The following is a 14,859-nucleotide window of genomic DNA, read 5'->3' as shown; positions in this document are numbered from 1 at the left end:
TTATTATGATGCCGGGGACATATCATTTATCATTGCAGCCCAGTGAAGTCGAGTGAACTCCGTTGACTCCGTCGCATCGACTGCATATGCCAGCCATAAAAATCGCTTAAATGCTCTTTGTTTTCGCCACTTGCTTCGCATTTAAGCTTTAAGACCTTTGTCAAAAGAAATTAGTAAAAAAAAAAACAAAAAAAAAACAAAGCACGCCTGGCAGCACAAATTAAATTGCGATACTACGATGGCAAGCAGAGCTGCAGAATTATGAAACGCAGAATGGAGGGCTGCTTCGCCTTCGCCTCCGCCTCGTTTGTATGCGGCTCACACGGCGTATGTGTAACAATGGACTAAAAGTTGCGTGAAACGTTTTAACAAAGATTAATGCCTGCGACGGCTGATGATTTTTTGAAGATTAATTATGCGATGATGAGGCCGAAGACAAAGACAATGACAGCCGGAGGAGCGATGCCAGAACCGAGGGAGTCGTGCGCAAGAGCCAAATGTGAGAGCGGAAGTTGCTTGGCTTGTTAAAGGATTACGAAATTTGTAAGCACGCGCCTTCCGACCATGTGTGATCCTTAATGTGCCAGGGTATTAGTGCGCAGGGGTTGGGCTGGCTGCTTGGGCGTCGTGTAGTTATTAGTTATGAATGCCAATGAGGGATGCCAACATAATTATGACAACAAGAGAACACCAAGTGAACGGCCCCGAAAAGCGGGCAATGGTTTACGCCAAGCAAAGCACTTCAAATGTATCCCATAAGCGAGAAGATTAACAGCCATGTGGCTGAAATGAGATGAATACATTTAAAATAATTTAATTACACCTAGTCGACGACAGTGGACTTAACTTAACTTGGTTGTGTAAGAAATAACGCTCTAAACTGAAATTGCACATTATATTTTAGTTAAACGATTTAAAAATAATACAAAAAAATATAAATATAAAAAAATAGTGCATACGTACATCATCATAAATAGCAAGTTAATCCTTGACTTTAGCTTTAAGGTTAATTCTTTTAAAAGACTTATCTTGGTAAAACCAGAAGGAACGACTCTTTGGCAAATATAAACAAGCACCACTCTCAACACCGATTTAATCCAGAAGGGACTCCTTTCCAGAGTTGTGCGACGTGCTGCATCTGGTTAAAAAATCCACGCCATGACGGATTTATATCAGATTTCCAGCGAAAAGTATTTGACTTTTGTTGCTCTTAAAGAGCCGCATTCGCTGGCCAGATTTTAATTGCCTTTACCATAACTTTTCATATTAAACGCGCCGACCATTTATCTATGGACGGCAATGCAGGCACCGCGCCGCTTAAATATGCCACGAGCCAGATTCGAGTTCGGACTCAGATGCAGTCCCGTTTCGAGTTGCAGGTGCTGCAGGAGGGGCGGAGGAGGGCGGGGCATGCTTTATGGCCAGGCGAAAGTTTAACGGCAGAATTGGAGGCACAACTGGCCAGTGGACGCAGTGAGTGCGCTTCTGTTGTTTAATTTATCAGACAGGGAGAACTGTTGCACTATGAAGCCATGAACTGTGTGTGGGAACTTTTCAGTGGCATTAAATGCATTCAAGTTGCTTAATTTTTATGGCCAAAGATTGGAGGAGAAATGATGGCCGAGTGACCACCGCTGGGCCACGGTTGCAAAAAAGCTTTTAACAATTAAAATTAAAAAGTTCAGCATTTACGCAACACAAAAAATGAGGGCAGTGCAAATGCCAAGCGTGGCATAATCAAATTCTATGTGAGCATGCATAAAACTTGCACCACTCAGCCACACACACACACACTCGCAGACACACTCGCAGACACACTCGCACACACACTCACACACACACCCACTTTCGTGCAGTTAAAGTCTGTCTGGTGAATTGTGTGCACTCATTTGTGATCATAAAGCATAAAACGCATAAAGTGGCGTTACCATTTTATGATGCCCCAAACTTACAGCCGTGGGAGAAAATAGTGGTTCCTATTAGGGCACGAAACCGAATTGGATTTATTTTGGCAAGGGGAATATATGTAATTGCACCTGAAAGGTGATGGAAATATTTGTACAAGGGCAAAGGCGCTCATTTTAAAAGTTGATAAGCTATTGTTAGCTGTAAAAAACATACGACACTTCTTAATAAAATATTATCTCCAAAAACGTATTTGTAAATATTTTACAACATCCTTACAAGGAACTCCTGCCCTCCAACAGTGCTCGATGCCAATTTTCGGCCAAGACCACGCATCCCTGCGGCTGAGGATGACTGTGGCAATGATGATGATGTCTGTTTCGGCTGCTGGTCCGTGGAATGGAGTTTTACCCACCAGACCATCAAGCGACAATGTAAATTTTGTGTTGAGCTTTTTAATTGTGAATATCGCAGAACGGGGGCAGCGAAACGAACTCAGACCGCAGCCACCGAACTCGCAACATTTTGGAGCAGAGGACAGGAGCGATGGGAGCTGGACAATTTTATAAATAATAAAAAATAAACGGCCACAAAATAAAACTCGATTCGAAGGCAGCGGTCCACGTGCAAAGTAGACGGCAAATAAATTGCTCGGTGGTTGGGGAGCGATGTCGTCAGGGGTTCTGAGCCGCTTTTAATGCAAATGCAGCACAAAACAGCGAAAAGTGCAAAATTTTGCATTTTAATTAAGGTGACCGTTCTCCAGTTAACGTTTGCATTTACATTTGGCTTAGACGCACACACAGACGCGTAATTTACAGCTCTTTTAATTAGCTACATGCCAAGTTTTTATGAGGATTTACGCGTGCTCTTAAAGAGGCATATTGTGCACTCAGAAAAAATTGAAGATAAAAAACTCTATGAATAAATATGAATATAGATTTAATAAAATTAGAAGCTAGGAAGTTCAGAAATCATAAATATGTTCATTTTTCATATACGGTTGTGTTTCTATCATTATAAACGGATTAAACAATTTATGTTGTAAAATCTTTCACTGGCTAACATTCCCTTTATATAGCTTATGTATTCAATTAAATATTTTAAGACACTTGATTAAGTTACTAGATTTAAAAATATATATAAAGACTTCTCACCTAATTGCGAAAGAACTGATTCTTGGCCTTCACAAGATTCTTCCGACAACGCTTTTCCCACCAATATCAATACAGCGCAGAAATGAAAATATGAAATTGCCGGATTTTGCTCTGTGTGGCGCAGAGCGAGCAGCAAAACGCTTTTGGCCATACGTACGAGTATGCATGCGCACAAAGGAGGAAATAACAATTGCAAATGGAAATGTGCATAACTGCCAGCCAGCCGAGGGCGTGGCGCCAAAAGGGGCGTGGGGAGATGGCGAAAAGCAGAGACTGACTGACTGGCAGACAGACATCGTGGCCAGCTGCAGCTGCAGATAGAGATGCAGATGCAGATGCAGACGGAGAAGATGTGGAGACACAGATACAGATGTAGATACAGATACAGATGCAGATGCAGATGGTGATGCAGGCTCAGTGGCTTTGAGCTCTTTGAACGCACCATCGCCATTTCAGCCAAAAGTGCAAGTGACTAAAATGCAAATGGCGAGTGTGTGCCCGTGTGTGAGTGCAATTGTCTGACTCAGGGTATGTGTGGGTGTGCGTGTGGGTGTGGTTGTGAGTGTGGGTGTGAGTGTGGGTGTGAGTATGTGCGAGTGTGGATGAGGGTGCAGTGTTCCATGTTAAAATGCAAAGCGATGCTTTTGCCGCTGCGGGGCAGCGCACGCAATAAAATGTTTTACATCCTGTTTATTTTAGTTAAATACTCGAAATTATGTGTTTGCCTAAGTGTATTTGTTAACACAATGCCAAAGCTCCTCGCTTGGCATGTGAGTGTGTGAGTGAGTGTGTGAGCGGGTGTAGTGAAGTGCATGTAAGTGTAACAACGCCATTTTCAACATTTTAAACAGCGCTCGACATCAACTCAGACCAGCCCTTTTTTTGCATTTTAATGATGCTTTGCCTGCACTTTTAAGTACATAAAGTAAATAACGACTAATCTAGTGTTATTACTGGTTCACTTGTTGCAACAAATTTAAGAATTTCTTTAATGTGGTCAACGCCGAAACATGTTTATATCCTTTTCATGTCAAATTTGGCCTTAGTCGTTCAAACATATAACTACTCGTATAACTATTTGGTCAAATTTTAAGTGAATAATAAGTTATACCATTAAATACTTAAGTTTCAGCTTTCTTCCAACAAGTTGTTTTTAATTTCTGGAAGATCTAGTTTTATTATTATTCCAACAATTTGAGTCCTTGCTAAGGCAGATTATGTGCTCCACTTTCGCGTAAGGAGGGACTTATGCTGAACAGCTCTCAATGGATTCCAGGAATAAGTGCCACAAACTGCTCGACGGCGTGGCTCGAAAGCGGACATCAAATGCAAATTTCCGGACCCGAATCCCCAAACATACGCACTCTACCTTTGTCTATGGCAAAAGAGCACGGGCCACAAACAACTTCCGCAAAAAGCGGAACGCAGGCCCGTAAGGACCTGGAGCCGATTCTCTGTTTTGGACATGTGCAAAACGGGCATTTAATGTCCTGGGCGCGAACCGGACCCTCAAAGGATTCTTTGTCTGGGAGCACACCACCCCACCACCCGGCACATTTGAGCCTGTTTTCCCTGCAAGTGCGTCTAACCCATTTGCTTAATGTAGCGTGAGGCTTTGTTTCGAGTTCAGTTTAGTTAAGTTTCTAGTATTTAGTTTCCAGTTTGCAGTTTGGGCACCATTTGCGCTAATGACTGCACACGAAATAAACTGGGTTTAGCAAAAAGAATTGTAGCGTCGACATTTTTGACACTTTTTGCATTAAATTGTATTATTTGAAGTTATTGTTTCAAAGAAATATTTTTAGGCACCCTAAAAGGTGTACACAAATACGCAGTGTACCCATTTTACAAGATGTCCACCAGTGAGGAAAGCTCATATGTTTCCTCAAGTCTTTTCAGCGGGTAAAAGGTAAAAGTGAAAAGTGAAAAGTCTGAAGAAAGAGCGGCAAGAAGAACTAAGAGTAGGCAACACATATTTTTCGTTCTGTGGGGGAAATGCACGAAATACGTTTTCAATGCAAATGCGCGAGTGTGAGTGTGTGTGATCGTAAAATACACATAAGGGAATAAAATAAATTCACACACAACTGTCAATGGTTGCGTATTTGCAAGGACCCTTGGTCCTGCCCCTCTGCACCGCATCGCCACCCGTCGAAGGTTGCCGCCCACATTTCGCCCGCTCTTCCGCCCCACTCACAATCTTTTCTCGACGACGGCTGCTTGACTGTTGGGTCTTGGGTAATATTTTATGCAAATTGCAAGTTAAGTGTGAAAATAGTAGTGATTGGTTTAATTCAGCAATGTCAACCAAATGGACCGATTGGTGGGCCGTGGGTGGATTTTGGGTGGTGGCGTCACCAAAAAAACAGGAAAAATCGAACGAAGAACGAAGCTGGGAATGTGCAGAAACAGCAAAAAATCAGCAGAGCTGGGAAACACCGAACACAGAATACTGAAATGACAATTTCCGAAACGAAGCACCAAAACCGACAAAAACAAGGCCATGAAATCGAGTCTGCGTTCTTGGTCCTGCTGGAAATGCACTTACTGGTATAAAATGGTACGTCTTTGGTTTAAAAAAACAATAAGCCGAATGTAGAAATAAAAATAATAAAAGTTTATTTCAGGAACTGGTTTAAGACATATACTTCGGTTCAAACTTTTATTCAGGACTGCACTTTTAATGTCGATCTGCAAAGTTTTATTTTTGCAGAACAATTTTGCTATTATTATTCTAAGCGTGAATATGAATACTTAAAAAGTATATTACGTTTTTATAATCTTGCTTTATTCCGTACCTATAATAAAGTCAATAAAGTTCCCCCTTTCTCTGCTCTGATAATATAAATATAAAAATATTTCTGAGCTTCATTAAATTAATTCACTTAAGACAATCTAACGAATTTAGTCAGTGAGTAGTATCAATTGTAAATGCATGCATGCAAACCTAATAACAATTCTGTAAAGCCTCTCAAGTGAAGGCCTTTTATAAGCAATGCAGACTTTCATTGTCATGTAGCAAAGTCACTCGTTCCAGAAAGAGCAATGTGGCTGGCCCAAGCGGATTGCGTAAAATGGGGCCACGGCGAATGCAAAAACCAACAGCAATTTCGAGAGCATTTAGATCAGTCGCCGGTCTGCAGCCCTTTTTGTTTTTTATATAAAATTTGTAGCATTTTTTTTTTTTGGCCACTCAGACTTCGGCTAGTGCGCTTAACCATTTAGCTGATGTAACAACCTCGCCGAAGCAGCCAACTACTCAGCCAGCCAACGGACAGCAAACTAACTGCCCAATGGCCCCACCCCCTTCGAATGTCCTTGTCAGCATTTTGCGCAGTGAAATTTTCGGTAAAATCTATTTTTCATTTTGGATTATGTGAATACATGAATAGGAAGCGAGAAGAATGGCAAGTTTTATTGTGACAGTTGAAGTTCATTTTCTGCAGACTCGTATCCTCACTTTCCGCAAGTCCTTCTTCCACTTTGAACCTTCGACTGCCCAATGTGTTATCCTGTGCGACCACATTAATCAAATATCCGCATAATTAATGGTCGCTGATAATGCTTCCCAGTTCCAAATTCTGCTCATGCGACCTCGATATATAGTACATTACCTAAAATTACCTTTATTATTCTTTAAAAAAAATTTACGATTTAAAAATATACGATCAAACTATTTTAAATCATGTAGAACATGTCATGTCCTCTTAGTGTATCTGTTCAAAATCCAAAATATTTTAACAATTCGCATTGAATCTGTCTTACAATATTAAAACTGCACCTGTTTTAAAGGAGAAGGCTGAATCCATCCCTTTTGTGTTAAAGAAATATATCTAAAAGAATGCAGGGCTTACTGTTACTAACTTTTAATAGTTATTTTGCATAAGCTTTAACTTTTACATTACGTATAGTTCCCCATCAGAATGCAACTTCAGCTTTAAACAAGGCATCTCAGAATGCCAATGTGAGTCCTTTAAATTACGGCCTGCTTAGTTTCGCTCGGTGCATGGGCTCTCACTTCATTTTCCCGAGAGCGTGTTGCGCTTTCGTCTTTTGAATACCAGACCGATTGTGCCAACCGGATTCGGGCTTCATTAGAGCCGTGTTTTACAAATGCCAGCGCGTATGGCATGCCTGTGTCATCTGCAGTGCGCTCAAAAGTATGCCATAAAGTATGCGATGCCACTGGACGCTGCCGCGTGTGTGGGTGTGTGGGTTTGGGTGTGTGCGTATGCTCTCGCTCTACCCCCCTTTTGCCACCTTTGCCCCGCCATTTCTACGACTGTGTGCGCACCTGCCTGCAATCGTAATTTCAATAAAAGTTGTTACGTGCACGTTGAAATTTTAATTGAAAGCCCCAACTACGCTAGCACAGTTTCCCTCAAACACACACACTCTCGCACTCTTGCACTCTCACAAATGCAATCGAACAAACAACCGAGGCTAAAAATAATATTTAAAATTTATTTAAATTGTCTGAAAGTATTAAATGTTTAACCTCACCTTTAATCTTTTAACTGATCAAATCATTCAAAATGTACATAGACTTTTGCACAACTGTTATGATTTTGTTGCACTCAATCCAATTTGGCTATCAGAACTTAAAATATAATTTCCCAACGAGTGGAGGGTAGATGTAGAATGATAGTATTTTCCCACCTAAAATTCTGACCGCAACTGTGCCCACAGAGCCTTCTGTGTTCTCGTCCTCGTCCTTGTTCGCGTTCTCGGTGTGCGTCAGCTGGTATTCTGCGACTCTCATCAGTGGAGTCCCGAACAAAACAGCAATGGGGACAACGGGCATGAGCATGACATTTCAAATGCGCTGCGGCTAAGGAGATTACGTTGGTTTGATGATAAAAAAAAGATCACCACATGTGACTCTGTTTGCAGGTACACATGCACCTGTCTCTAGCAGCGCTTGAAATTAACTACAACATGGCACTTCCTTGAAACCCCAAAGCACGTTCTAGCGGAACATGTTCGCTTATTAGCCAGGTGAGGAAAGTTACATCAAAGGGGAGTGCAGCCAGGTCCATAAGAAATATAAAAATAAAAGTAACCACTTTAATTTATATTACCAGTTCGCTCTTAACCGAACGAATATAAGGTTGAAGAACTTTACATATTCTCATCCCTTAAATGCTACGAAATTATTTGTTAGATCCTCAAAATATTGTTATTTCTCCAATGGGACTCACCTTTCAATTGTCCACTTGGCGCATTTGGAGTTCGATCGGGTTTGGAGTGACAAGCGAGAATCGGTGGAACTTCGCCGACTTCGCCGACTTCGCAGTTGAAGCGGCAAAAGCCTCGACCGACCGCAAACTAAGTCGTTAAAACAAAGAACCCTATCGGCTTACGGAAACTTTGTTGCAGCAGCAGTTCCAGTCCCGGGATGGCAAACATGTTTGCCTCGGCCACTGCCAATTGCAAGTTTTGCATGTAAAGCGGCAAAACTTTATGCTAAACTTTGGCCATTTTCCATGGATTCTTTTCGTTTTGTCCTTTTGTTTTTGGCTGAATTTTAATTCCCTGCGAAAGTATGTAAATGTTGCCGACAGCCAGTATCGAACGGCTCCGATGTCGTTAGATTTTATGTCGAGTTGCAAAGGGTCTCTGTTTCCCCACAGTGCGCAAGTGAGAACCCATAACAATCTGCATAGAAAGCATGTTAAACACGGCAAAATATAGCCGAAATGAATGGTTTGGGCAGACAAGGAGCTGCGTAAACAAAGCATCACTTACATCTACGACTCGAGAGCTATTTATCGAGCACTCGACTCAATGCAGTTATAAACCAATATCAGCACTTGGTAGAGCAGCCCTCTAAGCCTTATCAAATATTTGAGGTGCCGGTCAGAGGACAACGCACAAATTCCTAAATCTCGAGCATGAAAAACATGTGCCCCCAAAAATGATTACTTAATAAAAGGGAAGTGGGAAGTCTCGGAAAAATAGTAAACACTGTCAAAAACAACGAATTTGCCTGGAAACTTTGTGAATTATGCAAATGCACCGGGTTCCCTCTTGTCTGTCCAGTTGCTCTCTGCATCTAAGGATCCTGGATCCTGCAGATCCTGTGTGCTTAATGACGCAACACGCGCTGCCCAATGGGCCGTGTACATAATTCTCGCAGTAGCGTCTCGCTTTTGCTTAAAAGCTTAACTCAGAACACTGAAAATGTTACTTAACTACTGCTTTCTGGTTACTGTTATTGTTTCTATTTGAGATATTTAAGCTTTAACAGAATTATTGACAGTAAAGTATTCCCTCTTCCGCACAGTATATCCAAGTAATGGATATTGTATCCAACTGATTTATGAGAAAGTGAATTGAGCACTTTTGCTAGAAAAGATGTAAAGATATCTTACAAGTTCGATACATTTAGGTGTTATATTAAAATAGGAAAAAAGGGTAGCCTTGCTTTCCCTAAGTGCACACCGCAAAGCCGGACTAGTTCATCAAAGTTGGCTCGAATACAAATGAAGGCTTCGAGCCGCAGCCATGAAAGATGCATGGCGTCTGCGCAAGTTGCACACCTGCACACTCACCTGCGAGTGGAGCCCCATATCCTACCCAAGTACTTCTGCCTCTGACGTGGGCTTTGTAAATCAACAAGCCAAAAATGCTTAGAAAAGGCAGCAAATGCAGAAGCAAAGATTCGGGAAAACTCTTCTACGGCATACGAGAAACCAGAGAAGGGAAACACCATCGTGTCGCGACTGAAAGTTACCTTTTTTTTTCTATTTGTGAAGCTTAGATCGACCCTGAGGCCAGTATTGCAAACATGTCTGTTAAGCAATCGCGCCAACTTTTGGGCCTTTTTGCCTTGGGGGAATGTCAGAAGTTTGCCGTGAGACGAACGGCAGCTCGTAAATTTAAAAAATTTGAAAGCAACAGCGGCAGCAACAAATTCCTTTCGCGCGCTGGCCAAAATTATTTTAAATCACCTGCTGCCCGGCATTTATCATTAGAGCCAGTGGCCACCGACAAGGCGAACTCCCTAACGACCGCAGCCAGTCTTCAGCTCTTAACTCCCAGGACGACTACAACACGGTAGCGAGATTTGCGAGGAGCACTTTATTTTGGCCAAGCCATTGTCACGCCCTTGTACCACCCAAACCACCCCATTCATACCCTATCCACCCACTGGCAGTATATACCTAACAGCGACCAACTCATAATGTCCGCTGCTTCGGAGGTTATTTTGCCATTTTCGCGCTGGCTTGCGGCTGGGGCGAAACTGTTTTGTTATCACAGTGATAAATGGAAAATTATTTTGAATCGAGTAACTACTTAAAAGAATTCCCAAAGGTTGTAATAAATTTTGGCACACACACAAGGACATGAGAGGAAGGACAAGTTGGTAAGACCGAATCCGAGTTGAGCTGGCTTGGTAATGTCCTTCCAGATAAAAAGGTGATTGACGAAGCGAAAGCAAAAGTCATGGTCGAACTTCCACTTAGCAATGCAGTTGTCGTTCCCAGAAAAGGACGAACGATGTGGGTGGTAGTGTCCTGTGTGTGCTGCGTAGTGGTGGGAGTGGGAGTGGGAGTGGGATGGATGACGAATTTCGTCCTGGCATGCACTTAATTTGTACTGGGAGCTGGGGACCATGGGGCTCCACTTGCTCTAAAGAGATACTCAAAGTTGAACAAATTCACAAAGGCTGTAGGTGCACACCGTGGCAAATAATTTTCTTACAACTTTAAAACTAAATATTTAATTATACGATCCGATTATTTAAATGAAGTCGAAATCAGACATACGAGAATATTGCTCACATAGGTAGGAAGGAAGATAAGTAGATCTTCCGGGATAATATTATAACCTATAAAATGTTCGTAATTAAAAGAAGTTAAAAATTAATATAAATATTTCATTTGCCCTGGTCAATAAAACAATTGCTGCAAAGTCGTTTGCTTTCCTTAAGTGCAACGTCTTTGTTTGCAACGGCAAGAGCAACTCAACTGCATGCACTATGGAAACCACTGTCAAACTGGGGGCCATCTCCGATCCAGGCACAAAGGCACCCAGCTCTAACAACATCTATTTTTATTTCATTAGGTAGAAAAATAGCCGGCAAGGTGAAGCTCATGGCAGCTCCGCCATCAAAACAAAGCGCAGAATACTGGCCCAAACGGAACGGGGCGTTCGGAGTGGAGTGAAGTGGTGTTGGCCACAAAAAGAAACTGCTCTCCGCTTCTCAATTAGGTTAGCTTAATTTAAATTTGCTTCGAGTGCTTGGCAAGTGCTTGTGAGACATTAGCAGCAAATATTAGCAAACGCCTAAAGAGCGCCTTAAGTGGAAAATATCCCAGGCGAGTTTTCTTAAATTAGCCATTGTAAACATTGCTTACGCACACAGGTCGGGAATTACAGTGTTTTAAATGAAAACCGAGCAGTTTTTAAAGCGGAAGTACGGGAGTTTAGTGAAATGTAAAATATTGTTCTTAGAGTATGAAGAGTAAGGCACTTCCTATACTAGATTCGTTAAAAGTTAGATGAAACTTATCGATCACTTTCAGAAACAAACTTCAAAAAAAGACTTCCGTCCAACGCACAAACCTAGCAAAGGAGCTACTCAAAAATAGCTCCACATGGACTTTGAAGAAGATGAGGAGGTTGTGCAACCGCACTATGCCCAGAAGTTCCGGGCTCCCAGCGATCCCCTCCTGCTGGCCACATATGAGCTGTTCAAGCCATCTCGTCAGACTTTGAACCTATACAGCGAACGGAATCGCGAGATTTTTGCGGAGGCCTTTATTGAGGGAAACTTGGACACCTTGGTTAATCTGAGCGTCAAGAGTCTGGCCAAACTGGGCATTCGGGGCATATCTCCAACTTTGCAGGCTAGTCCGCAGCTTATGCGGATATTTTACGACGCCCTAGATGTGGAGCTATCTTTGAGGTATGTAATAGGAGGTATACAAGTAGATTTTTATATAGTTATATAGTTATCTGCGATGGCAAGAAACCCTAATGAGCTTTATACTGCCGAAGGCAATGCTATTTGATCGAAGACCAGCGCTTCTGGCGACGCGTCGTACTGAGCAAGACTTTGGACAAAACGTTGCACCTGAAGCGCTGGAACGAGTTCGACTGGAAGTCGGAGGGCGTGAGCCGGAAGTTTGTGGAGCAGGTGGAGTCGTGTCCAGTGAACGTGAAGCCGCAGAGAAGGCTTGCTCAGTTGGCTGAAATTGTTTGGGAGTATGTCAGCTCCATGCACATCCGCAAGTTGCAGGCCCTACCCGACTATGCATTTGTTAAGCATTTAGAGAGCGAGCCCGATGAGGATATATCCTCGGAGTCATCCGACGAGGAGGAGATATCCAGTGATGAGCCGGATACGGATATAGACGACGAGGGCGAGGAGGAGCACAAGTCCAGTAGTTCCAGCAGCGAGGCTGCTATTACCTTCTGGCGCGCGGAAACCGAGGACGAGGACACACTTCGCCGGAATGCGCGACGTCAACGCAATGCCAACCGGCAGCAGGCTAGGGATATCATTGCCAGGAAACGGGAGGAACGCAAGGAGCGCAAGAAGAGTCGCCAGGAGAAACTGGACGCTCTGAAGAACACGGATCCCTCGGCAAAGAAAAAGAAGAAAAAGAAGAAGGAGCCGCCCATTCGAGACGTGTTCAGTATAAACGTTGAACCAGAAGTGCTTGATGACGAGGACACCAAACCGGACCAGCGCAACAAGCAGCTGATGCTGGAGCGGATCAAGCGCTATGACTATCCGGATGCCCACTGCCATCACATCGATCTCGGATTTGTGCGCTATTTTGGAAATATGGTGTCTTTGACGCTGGAATTCTTGGGACCGCCTAATGTAAAGGACTATAACAGGTAAGCTCTCACATGGGAAAGTTATCTCAAGAAACGACATCGATACATGGAATCAGAGATGCATCATCTACGAGCAATGAGCTTAAAATGAAAAAGTGATTGTTTATTCCACCTTATAGCCGGTATATGAAGTTCTCAGACGGTGATATGGTTCGTCTTAGCAGAGGACTGAGATCCTTACCAAACCTCAAGACCTTCAGGCTTCGGAACAGTCGCTTGAGCATGAAGAAGTTTCGCATCCTGGCCCGCGCTCTGCAGAGCCTAGACTCCCTTGAAGAGGTGGACTTTGGCTTTGACCAGATGACGGATGAGTGCAGCGAAGGTCTGTCCTATTTGCTGAAGCGCCCAATGATGTACCGCATCATCCAGCTGGAGCACAATAAGCTGGGCGCCAATTCTGCAATTGTGCTGGGCGAGGCATTGAGCCAATCGCAGGTTGGGGTCTTGGAGTATCTGGGCCTGGCTCACAATCCGCTTAATGAATTGGCCCTGCACTCGCTCATCACGTGCATTATCGGCACACCCCATGTGTGGGCCCTCAACATCTCCGGGATCAACACCACCCAGGGCTCATTTGCCCGGGACATAGGAATCCTTCTGCGCAGTCACACTCCTCTGATAAGCCTGGAAATGGCCGCCATGAACATAGGCAACTCACAGGGGAATCAAATACTGAGATCCCTGGAAAAGAACACACGGGTAGGTATAAACTTTAACAAGAGTCACTGAGTAGAGAGAGAAGTCACCGTTGTGCAAAGGGTACTGAAGATCACTTTGAACAAAGTATTGAACTTACATTCCTACCCGAAGGTTCTATACGCCGACTTCCGGGAATGTGAGCTGAGCATCGACCAGGAGTTCGAAGTGGACATGATAGTTCGTCGAAATAACTACATAAATGAGAACCTCCATCACGGCGAGAATCTGTGTCAGGTGGTCAAGGATCGCCGCCAACCGATTGTCCAACGAATCGAGCAGGATTTTGCGCGGCGGAAGCAGTGCCTGGAGGTGCGGCCCAAGTTCTCCAGCTCCAGCAAGGAATCCATTCCGGAGGTGATCGATGAGAAGAAGGAGGTGGAGGAGGAGGGCGACTTCTGGGCAATGCTGGCTCGCTGGAACCAGCCGGCAGTGCCTGAAGTGAGGGAATCGCACACTTCGAAGGACTCGCACCTCTCTCCAACTGCACAGCCGCAAGCCTTTGTCTACGAGCCCAACAAGTTCGATTTGGACCAGTTTCGAGAGTCTGTCTTTCTGCCAGGGCCTGGCAATCGCTTTTTCTACCTGCAGAAGAACAAAACTCCCTAATTTGTAGCCCTTTTCACCAGCAACTATAATTGCATAACATTGTACTCTGAGTATACATATTTTCAAAGCATTAAACGCACTTAGTCCCTATCATTCTCGAGGGCTTGGAATGTCGTTCGACCTAATGGTCACCTTAAACCTTTGGCCATAAAGTGCCGCGTTCGTATAAACTGAGATCTAATTAAGTCGCTGACAACGTGTTTGCCCCGCAGCCACGCCCACAATTCCGGGGGGCACACCTCGACCAAAGGTCATTGCAGTGCACTGCGAGTGCAACAAAGTTGAGCAGTTTGCATTTAAGCAGCGGAGATTGGGCAACAGTGTCGCCAGTTTAATGACACTCTCCTTGGCTACTCCTGCCTTGCAAGTTCCACAGCCAATGCCGTTGACACTGGTCTACTAAGCCATCAAAAATGGGCATACACTCGAAAAATAGTGTAATATTAAACACAGCTTCAGTGGGCATTGTGTGACTGCTAGATAACTTTGCCCAAAAGGTTTTAATTCCGGAATCGGCAAAATATTTCAAATTTCTCACAAACTATTTCAAACTAGGGGGGCTTTTTATTTGAAGACTCTGTTTAAAGTTGTTCTCAACAAGATATATCTGTGTTTTCAGTGTACTGGGGGGAGGTTA

General features: G+C 43.5%; 1 protein-coding gene and 1 long non-coding RNA gene across 2 annotated transcripts; one reads left to right on the top strand and one right to left on the bottom strand.

Moving 5' to 3' along the window:
- Positions 1-7,571: 7,571 nt before the first annotated feature.
- Positions 7,572-9,001, bottom strand: LOC120452549. The gene is made up of 3 exons (XR_005616476.2): positions 8,811-9,001; positions 8,264-8,720; positions 7,572-8,207 (listed from the first exon to the last, which is right to left on the bottom strand). It is a non-coding gene; the product is annotated as an uncharacterized LOC120452549 (long non-coding RNA).
- A 2,585-nt stretch (positions 9,002-11,586) lies between these two features.
- Positions 11,587-14,313, top strand: LOC120453921. The gene is made up of 4 exons (XM_039638856.1): positions 11,587-11,976; positions 12,069-12,917; positions 13,037-13,616; positions 13,728-14,313. Exons 1-4 carry the CDS (start codon positions 11,666-11,668, stop codon positions 14,220-14,222), a joined length of 2,235 nt encoding a protein of 744 aa, XP_039494790.1. The 5' UTR covers positions 11,587-11,665; the 3' UTR covers positions 14,223-14,313.
- Positions 14,314-14,859: the final 546 nt, after the last annotated feature.

The sequence above is a fragment of the Drosophila santomea genome, chromosome 3R (assembly GCF_016746245.2).
Source record: "Drosophila santomea strain STO CAGO 1482 chromosome 3R, Prin_Dsan_1.1, whole genome shotgun sequence".
NCBI lineage: Eukaryota > Metazoa > Arthropoda > Insecta > Diptera > Drosophilidae > Drosophila > Drosophila santomea.
The sequence above is the reverse complement of the archived record's forward strand: the minus strand, read 5'-3'. Positions and strand labels throughout refer to the sequence as shown.

Coding starts and splice junctions, on each gene's coding strand:
- LOC120453921 (XM_039638856.1), top strand. CDS start 11,666: ATGGACTTTGAAGAAGATGAGGAGGTTGTGCAACCGCACTATGCCCAG. Junction 12,918..13,036: donor AATGTAAAGGACTATAACAG/GTAAGCTCTCAC, acceptor TCCACCTTATAG/CCGGTATATGAAGTTCTCAG. Junction 13,617..13,727: donor CCCTGGAAAAGAACACACGG/GTAGGTATAAAC, acceptor TCCTACCCGAAG/GTTCTATACGCCGACTTCCG.